This window comes from Mercurialis annua, linkage group LG3, assembly GCF_937616625.2.
Source record: "Mercurialis annua linkage group LG3, ddMerAnnu1.2, whole genome shotgun sequence".
Lineage (NCBI taxonomy): Eukaryota > Viridiplantae > Streptophyta > Magnoliopsida > Malpighiales > Euphorbiaceae > Mercurialis > Mercurialis annua.
In genome coordinates, this window is record NC_065572.1 from 60,380,215 (window position 1) to 60,390,320 (window position 10,106).

Here is a 10,106-nt window from a genome sequence, read left to right on the forward strand (position 1 = left end):
TTTGTTTACTTTAAGAATGAAATCATCCAAATAACTAAATCTAAGGATAAATTATATATTTTTTAATTCAAAAAAGTACAAATAAATCCCCTATCTTTAAAAATTAACAAAAAAAGCCACAATCAAATTAAAACTAATTTAAATTTTTAATTAATTTTATAAATAAACCAAAAACCGACATGAGTCAACTTCCAACTCTGAATCCGCCACTATTTTTCTCAAACCCACCACTGGCCACCCTCAAATCCGCCTTCGAACCCGCCGTCGGAAGACGAGCAGCTCAACTCGTCTTCCATGAGGAAGACGAGAGCATGCCCTCGTCTTCTTGGAAGACGAGGGTCAGACGGTTGCGGGACTATCAAAAGCGTTTTAACGCCGAGATGGATTTGACGATTTTTTATTTAAAACAATTAATTGTTTATTTATTTAATTTATTTAAATTAAATTAAATTAATTAAGAATATATTGAGAATTTTTCAAGGAAAAGGGCTTTTTTTACTATTAATAACATAAATATCTATTTAAAATATATCTTGAATATGAAAAATTTATTTTGAATGTTATCCAAGTGAAAAGAGGTTAATTTAATGTTTCATGATGCAATTGAAAACAGAAAATTCAAAAATAGATAAAATTGACGATTTTTTAACGTTAAAGTAGGATTGAAAAAAGGTTTAAAGACTAGGGCTTTTTCAACTATAAGGCCAATTTAAATATTTTAAGATGATAGATTTCTAAATTTTTAGCAAAATATCTTTAAAACAGAACCTAGTGAATATTGAAGTTTTAAGGGGTAATGTCATAAAAATTCACCAATTTTTTACGTTTTTTCAATTTAATCATGTTTTTTAAAAACTTCTCATAAACATACATAAATTTCTCTTTTTTCCAAATTCATACACAGTGCTGATATGACACTTATTCATTGGTGCACTTTGCTGAGGTGTAAGTCATTTTTAACCAATGAATGAGTGACGCGTCAGCACCGTGTATTAATTTGGGAAAAAAAATGAAAGTTGGTGTATGTTTATGACAAATTTTAAAAAACGTGATTAAATTGAAAAAACATATAAAGTTGGTGAATTTTTTTTGATATTAACCCTTTTAAAGATATAAATGGTGTGAAAGAATTCTTAATACTCGAATTCTTATCGAGTATCGTCACTGTCAATGTTTTCTTTTTAGATTTTTATTGTTTGTTTTGTTTTCTTTCAATAGATCAATTATTCAATTTAATTATTTTTAAATATATTGTCACAGTTGATTTATGATATATTTTAATTTTTATCTTAATATAATCTACATTTAAAAATCAAACTGTGAATTCTTCTTTTAACTTATTTACTTTCAAGATTTTGTACTGTATTTAACGGAAATGAATATATGCATTTCAATAATAATTTTTCACACTCTTTTTATAGTGTATTTTTATTTTTTTTATTTAACACATGAAGGAGTGTAAAAAAATAAAATGCGTTTAGTCTTTATCGTAATTAACAATTAATAATGCATTTAGTCTATGTCGTTATCTACTCTACGAGTTAGAAATATTCTTCAGATTGTTAAGCCATATCTTAGCATTTATTTTTAATTTAATTTTAATGGCTCAAATTTAGCATATGCTACAAGCAATATCACATTTAGCTTTTATTATAGCGTAGTAATTAACGACTATTCATTATTTAGTTATAATTTTATTAATATTATTTTTTAAAATTTATTATTTTACTTTATTAATCTTATTTTTAACATTGTTCTTCCCTTTTTATTTAAATTTTAATTTTCGATTTATATTTTGTTAATAAAATAAGCCATCATGATAAAAATTATAAAAAAAAAATTCATATCATTCATCGAATAAATCATAGTGCATATCCTCTTAAGAACTTATTTAAAAAAATGTTAACTATAGTTATCAAAATATTATATTTGAAAATTTTAAAATATACGGTTAAAAAAAGAGGACAAAATGATAAAAGAACAAAATTTAATAATGCAATTATTAAGTTTATTTACTTTTTTTAGCATTTTATGATGGAGATAAAATTAAAATTTTTGCTAAATATAGTATAAAAAAATTGGCATTCAATTGATGATATGAGAATATATATGCCTAGACCTATATCATCATCTCATAATAAAATACTCAGCTTGATTGGCATGAAAAAAAATTCACTGTTTTCAGTGTTTTTATGGCAATGTTTTCTGTTTATTTACCCTTCAGAATCTATTTTGCAACTGACCTATTACCTACTGAGTCAGTTTATATAAAATATCTCCAATCCCATAAATAGTAAATTTCTTCTTTAAAAAGTACTCATGAAGAAAATCATAAATGAGAGGTTTATTTTTATCCATTATTCCTTACTTTTGAGCTTTCTATCACTATAGTCCTTAAACTTTATTTTCGGCCTGTGAAATTTCTGAACTTCACATTTTTAGTCTGCAAAATCCTTTTGTCTGAAAAATGACTAAAATATCTATAAAGACATGTAATTTAAAAAAAATTCCAATTCAACCCAACAAAATCAAATCTAAAACCACCTAATCAAACATGAAACTCTAACCAAATCTAAAATCGACACTCATTTACCCGCCATCCCACACCCGCCGAAAACCACCTCCGCTACCTCTATCGGAAAAAAAAATTGAGCGAATAGGAGGTGGCGAGGTTGATTTCCTGTGGGTGTATGGCGGCGGATGGATGAGTGTTGATTTTAGGTTTGGTAAGATAGTTTTAGATTTGGTTAGATAGTTTTAGATTTGGTTTTATTAAGTTGGATCTAATTATATTTTTTTAATTATACGTTTTTATGGATATATTAATCATTTTTTGGGCATTAAAATTTTACAGGCTAAATATGTGAAGTTCGGAAGTTTTATAGGCCGAAAATAAAATTAAGAAATTATGGTGAAAGTCAGGACGATGGATGAAAATAAGCCTAACGGGGCCTAAAATTTTATTAACAAAGTTGCTATTCAAAGCAAATTACCCTTTTACTTTCAACAAAAACAAATTGCATAATCATGATCTAATTACAAGTGACAGTCATGTGCATTTGCATTTCATCAAATTATGAGTTTATATGTAACATTTTCTTTCATCAACCATTTCTTTAAAAGGAAATATAATAGAGAAATAATTAATCTTAATTATTATCTTACCAATTATTCGGAATCGATCAACTAATAAATTTTTCAAATACAATTAAGTTTTAATTTTAGTATTTTAAAATCAAAACTTGTAGTTACACAGATGTGGCGATAAATTCACAATTTAATCATCAATTCAGATGGTTAAACAAAAATAAAATGTACGTATACACTATATATAGCTAAATGAGTTGAAAATTGGTAAATTATACTCACACTTGTAAATAAATTTTTGATTTAATCAATTTAATAATTTTTGATAATTATGATTTGTTTTGAAGAGGTTGAATCATATTTTTTAAAAACGAACCAAATCAAATAGAATTTCTGATTACGATTGAATCAACTAGTCTGATTTGATCCTTAAGACACTGATTTAATCTTATTGTATTTGTGTAATTTGAGTAACAATAAAATTGAAAATTATATTTAAATAAAATAACATTTTGCCAAATGGAGTTCAAATTTAATACTATAAGCAGAAGAAGAGTTACATTATTGAGAGCATGAAAGGGAGAAAAGAGATTGTTAGAAAGGTAATAATATAAATGTTAAAGCATTCGGGTGGGTGATGGATACTTCATGAATGACACATGCTCGTGTCTCCTATCCTTTTACACCAACTGGAACCAATAGGGATGTTATCATCGTGCCATAAACATGTCGTTTATTCATTTAAAAATAGATAAAATTTTCAATCCGAACATGACTCATTTAACTATTTCTGTCAAAACCGAACGCGATTCGTTTATCAAACGGATTAACACGTGTCAAATTGTCTAACCAAAATAAATTGATGTTTTTGAAATTAAACTAAACGAACTAATCAATTGGGTAGATTTTAATTTAGTTAAATTATTTCAGTTTATCTTGTACAAAAATTTAATTAAACATTTTTATATCTAAAATTAACTCAAATTAAAATTCTTCATTTATAATCTTAAAGTAGACCAAGTTGGATATTTTAATTTAATTGGATTATTCAATTAGTTTGAATTTTATACGCTTATACTCTTAACATCATTTACACATATAGAAATGAATAAGAAATTCCGTAAAATAAATTAATTGACCTATTTTAATTACATTTAATTAATTTAATTTGAATCAATTAACAAAAAAATACAAGTAATTGATCGGTGTATTGAATTAACGCCTAACTTGTTCGGTTTTTTTATACATTTCAGTTAATTTTATTTGTTGATGAATAATTAAATCAAAATTGATAATTAAATTTAGAGCAAATTACTCTAAGGCCCCTCACGTTTGTCATAATTCATAATTTGATACCCCTTATTTGAAAATTAAATGATTTGGTACTTCAGTTTTGATTTTGTAAACTATAAAGTCCCTTCTGTTAAATATAGATACCAAATCGTTAACGGAATGAAATGTGAAGTACCAAATCATTTGAAAATGAAATACCAAATCGTTAGCATAATTAAAAGTGAGGTATCAAATTGTTTACATAATTAAAACTGAGGTATCAAATCGTTTGAAAGTAAGTAGTATTAAATTATTAACGGAACTAACAGAAGGATATTATAGTATAAAAAATTAAAATTAAAATATTAAATCATTTTATTTTTAGATAAGATATTATAAACTGTGAATTATAACAACCGTGACGAGTGATTTGCTCTTAAATTTAATTAAAAAAAAAAGGTAAATTTGTACGTTTTTGATTAAATCGGTGCACCATTTGGTCACCATGGCCTATGTAAACATGTTCCATAATTTCCGATTTTTATCTTGAATTTACACACATTAATAAATACTTGAATTAAATAAAATATTAAAAAAAGAATAAAAAGAAAAACAGCTAGAGCTGGTAGTGTTTACTACTTTAAAAGCATAAAGTACCCCACTCCTTTTCTTTTCACTCTCTCTCCTCAAAACCCTCCATTTTCTCTCTCTAAAAATGGACCCACCACCTCTCTCCACCACCTCCGCCACCTCCGCCGCCGTAACCACCCCCACATATTCCACCACCACCGCCGCCGCAATACCCACGACCTACCCCGACTCGTTAGACTCATCTCCGCGATCCCGAACCACCGAATCCTTCTTCGACGACCCGCCGCCGTTACCGCCGCAGCTTTCTTCAAAGCTCCGCTTCATGTGCTCCTACGGCGGCCACATAGTCCCGCGCCCTCACGATAAGCTGTTATGCTACGTAGGCGGGGACACGCGCATCGTCGTGGTGGATCGTCATACGACGCTGTCGTCTCTGTGTTCGCGTTTGTCGAACACTTTGCTAAACGGCAGGTCGTTTACTCTGAAATATCAGCTGCCGAGTGAGGATTTGGATTCGTTAATTTCAGTTACGACCGATGAGGATTTGGATAACATGATCGACGAGTATGACCGGACGAGTATTAGTAACGGTAGTTCCGGTAAGTCGTCGAGGTTGAGACTGTTTTTGTTTCCGGTGAAGCCTGAGTCGACTCAGTCACTCGGTCCGATTCTGGAGAGTAGTGGGAAGAGTGGGGATGACTGGTTTTTGAGTGCGTTGAATGGCGGCGGCGCCGCTTCTTTAAATAGAGGGTTCTCTGATCCGTCGGCTTCAGTTAATTGTTTGTTGGGGCTTGATGATGATAGTAATAACGGGAATAATAATGGGTTAAATGGTAATTTGGTTGGTGGCGGTGGTGGTGAGGGCTTGCAGAAGAAGGGGCAGGATTTCCATTCGGTGCCGGATTCTCCGATGTTGGAAACGACGTCGTCGTTTGGGTCAACTTCTAGTTCGCCTTCACTTGCTAATTTGCCGCCGATTAGAGTTCATGTTGTGGAGGATCAGAATAATAAGGTTGTGGGTATTGAGGATCAGTTTGCTCAGATCAGTGTTGTCGGCGGCGGCGGCGGGCAGAAATCTGATGAGGGTTTTATGGTGATTTCTTCACCTCCGCCGCCTTTGCCTGTTTCGTTGGGTATTTCTGCAGGTGGAGGTGGTGTGGCTGTGGGGACACCGGTGACTATGGGTGCTGGTGGTGGTGGGAGTGAGTATCAGAATAGGGTTTTTTCTGATGATGAGAGATCAGACCATGGTGCTCCTGTTGGATATAGAAAGCCGCCGACTCCGCAGACACAGCAGCAGACGGTTGTGGTTCCTCAGACTCAACAGAAGTCTGGCAGTGGTGGTGGCGGTAGTACCGGTGCTGTCGATTTGGCTTCTCCGGATTCAGTTTCGAGGTAGCTAAAATCTTGAACATATCGTTTCTGATTGAACTATATGATCATATTTGTATTGTTTTGATTGATTGTGTTTTAATAAATACAAAACTAAATCAGGTGTTTTGTTGTTTGTTTGTTTTGTTTTGTTTCCCAGTGATTGTAGCCTTAGCAATGCTATAAATCGACAAAAACCACCCGCGATCTATCAAGATCAGGCTATGCAATTCCCTTCTGGAGTTACTAGGGTTACTGCTAATCCTGTTGATCCAAAATTCAATGTCTCTGATCCTAATTCTCGGGGGCAGATTCAGCAACAGGTTCAGGACGGCGGGTATGTCTTGCAGCAGCAGCCTCAATACGAACAGCAGCAGCTGCGGCAACCTCAGTACGAACAACAGCAGCAGCCGCAGTACGAGCAACAGCAGCCTCAATACGAACAACAGCAAACGCAACAGCCCCAGCCGCCACAGCAGTTCATTCACGCTGGCGCTCATTATATTCAGCATCATCCTGCAGGGCCAGTGCCTATCTCAGCGTATTACCCTATGTACCCGCCTCAGCAGCAACACCATCTCCCACATCATCATCAGCTAGATCAGCAGTACCCAGTTTATTATATGCCTGCACGGCAAGCCCAACCTTATAATCTCCCCGTGCAGCAATCTAGTATCAGTGAACAATCCACACCGACAGCACATTCTAGCCGACCCCAAACACCTCCTAATGCTGCCATGGTTCCTCCTTCCGCAGCTTACACTCAAATGAGAAATGCTCCTGTTGCTAAATCCGAAATGGCCGCTGCAGGCATGTATAGGACAACAACTACAGGGGCTCCACAATTAGTTCAGGTCCCTTCTAGTCAGCATCAACAGCAGTATGTAGGTTACTCTCAAGTTCAACATCCATCACAGTCCGTCGCACCTAATACTGCAGTCCCTGCTAATTACGGTTACGAGTTTGCGGATCCTTCGCATGCTCAGATATACTATACTCAGCCGCTTGGACATGCGATGCATTCTCATTATCAAACTATGAACACTACAGCTGCTGTAGGAATGTCGGAAAATTCTGCGCAGCTTCCCAACGACAGCATCAAGCAGCAGATTAGAACTTCGCAGCCGATTTAAACCAGGTACTGTCGATAAAACGAGAATGAAGAAACAATTTTGAAAAAAGGGTTTGTGATTTACATAATGTCTATTGCATTTTGTGTTTAAAATCTGTTTTTTTTTTATATTGGTATTGGTTTGTGGGTATGTGTATTTGTGGTAGATAATAAGGAACTTTGGTCTGTCATTTTTTTCTTTTTGTATGTCATATTGTTTACTGTTATAGGAAATGAAAGCAGTGTGGGATTATACTGTAAAATCTCAGAAGACTTCATTTATTATGTGCTGTGCAGTCCATATATCAGTTACTGAATAAATGTTTATATCAATGTTAAGAGCTTTCAGTCAATTCTCAGTTTCATTTGGTTCGGTTCATCCGATCTTAAAGACGTTATTGCCGATTTACTTAATTCTTTTTTTGTTTTAGACATCTTTTGATCTCCGTTTGCTCTTTAGGAAACTGCATATTTGGGTACTATGCTGTTCAGGAAAACTCAAACAGAAACTATAAAGTAGAAAATGGCGAAATGATATTTTTAATTATTGGAATTTCAAAAGAATTTTGAAAATGTAAGATGGTCAAGTCTCTATGGTATATAATTATGCAGAAATATTGTTTGATAAGTATTTTTGAAAATAGGAACGGTCTATTGCAATAACGATCATGGTCTGACTTTTGAATCTTCTATCACGATTCTCCCTAAGTTTCAATTTCAATCCATAAATCCCCCCTGATATCAAATTAATAAAATCCATTTCCTTTATTTTTTTAACTAACTCTATTACAGTCGGATGATGTGACCCTAAAAAATAATGATAATTTACATTTAACATCATCTGACTCGTCCTAAGAAAAATCCAAAAAATCATAAATATCCTAAAACCTTAAAACCCTAAAAATAAAAAACGTTAAAACTAAAATGTCACAAGCTGTTGTCGTCGCCACTAAGCCCTAACCTTAGCCACCGCCGACTAACCTTAGTCGCCGACCTCATTGCTACGTCGATGCGACCATATCGCCTTCTTCCAGATCCCTCATTGCCACCCTTGCCTTCCTCCAGATCGCAATCTAAAGTTGAGGGTGCAAAATGGAGGAAGGCGCAGCGATCTGCAAGAAGGCGAGGATGTTAGGGGCAAAGTTGATAACGGCAACATGGGGTGAGGAGCAGCAAATGTCCTTCCGCGCAGTAGTGAGGCACCGATGTGGTGATGAGGAGCAATGTATGTCGTTTGATGTTTCTGCACTCTCAGAGACATGAATCTATAGTGGTGAGGCGGCTGCTGGGTTGCCTGGTATTGGTAGTGGAGCAGCGGTAGCTGAGGAGCGGCGGAGTCGGACATCTAATTTTCATTTTTAAGGTTCTTAAAATTTAGGGTATTTGGTATTTAGGTTTTTTAAGGGTTTTTAGAGACGTATCAAATGATATGTAGTGTTTATTAATTTTTTTAAATTATTTATTAGTGGCATGTCAGTGGATTCTAACGACATCAAACGAAAAATGGACAAAATGAGTTTTGTTGATAAAAAATCAAGTGGTTTACGGATCGAAATAGAACTAAGAGATCCCCGTGATAAAAGGGCTAAAAATCTCGTACAACGAACATAAATACGCCTATAATTTGATATATGATATGGAGAATTGTTGTCCGGCGAATGGCTCCTGAGATCTCTCCAATAATGTATCAAAAATGTTGAAATCTCGAGTCTTGAAATAATTTGTGAAAAGCGATGATTGCGTGAAAGTCACATGCAAAGTAGGATTGTTCTAAAGACCAAAATGAGATGCATGTCTCATAACAAGGGACTCAATTAATGGTATGCAATCATACCCTTTTAGTATTTCATTCTTCAAAAATCACACCTTCTTCCTCAAAAATCCAAAAATAATACCCTTACAATAAAAATTAAATAGCACGAATACTCCATTCAATCAACGTCGAATGCAAAATTTCATTTTTTACATAAAAAAAATTAAAATAACAACATTTTGCTGTATCCGTATCCATATCCGTATTCAAATATCTCGTTTTCCGAGACTCTATGTGTGCTACCTAGAATACAAATACAACACTAGATTTCTATGAGCTCATGCAATGAAATAAAAAAAGCACGTTGTAGTTCTGCAATCAAGTACGGAGCATTAGATGGTTTGTTTGGTTAATGTTAGAATTATGCAGTGGTTAGTAGTTAAACCGTGTACTAAGTTGTTTTTTGTGTTTGTAGTTTCGAGACACAGTACGAGGGTTATTAAAGAAAACACGTGTTTTAACCATTCTTAATTTGTCGCCATGCATCATCTTCATACTTTTCTTGGTCTTTTTATTCTGCAACAAACACTTGCTGACTCCACTCCACCAAATCACATTGCTTCCCTAATTTTCAGTTGTAGACTAAGTTTATAAAAGGGTTATTTGTATTTAAAATTCTATTTTTTTTTTATGTTTATAACAATTTAAGTGCAGCATTTAAAATGTATTCTCCCACCTCACATTTTTTTATTAAATTTGGCACTACGCGGTCCAACGTAGTTTTTTCTTCGCTAAACAATGTCGTTTTTATGAGTTTTAACGAGTTGAACGACATCGAATAATTGGAAAATTTAACCTACGAGTGACAACTATAATTCACAAACTCCAAGTTTGGTTTTAAAATAAGTTGATCGAGATTGA

At 33.6% G+C, this 10,106-nt stretch overlaps 1 protein-coding gene across 1 annotated transcript; it reads left to right on the forward strand.

Moving 5' to 3' along the window:
- The first annotated feature begins 5,012 nt into the window (after positions 1-5,012).
- On the forward strand, positions 5,013-7,785 carry LOC126673253 (RNA polymerase II degradation factor 1). The gene is made up of 2 exons (XM_050367333.2): positions 5,013-6,345; positions 6,482-7,785. The coding sequence occupies exons 1-2, from the start codon at positions 5,075-5,077 to the stop codon at positions 7,452-7,454; spliced, it is 2,244 nt and encodes a 747-aa protein (XP_050223290.1). The 5' UTR covers positions 5,013-5,074; the 3' UTR covers positions 7,455-7,785.
- The last annotated feature ends 2,321 nt before the right edge of the window (positions 7,786-10,106 follow it).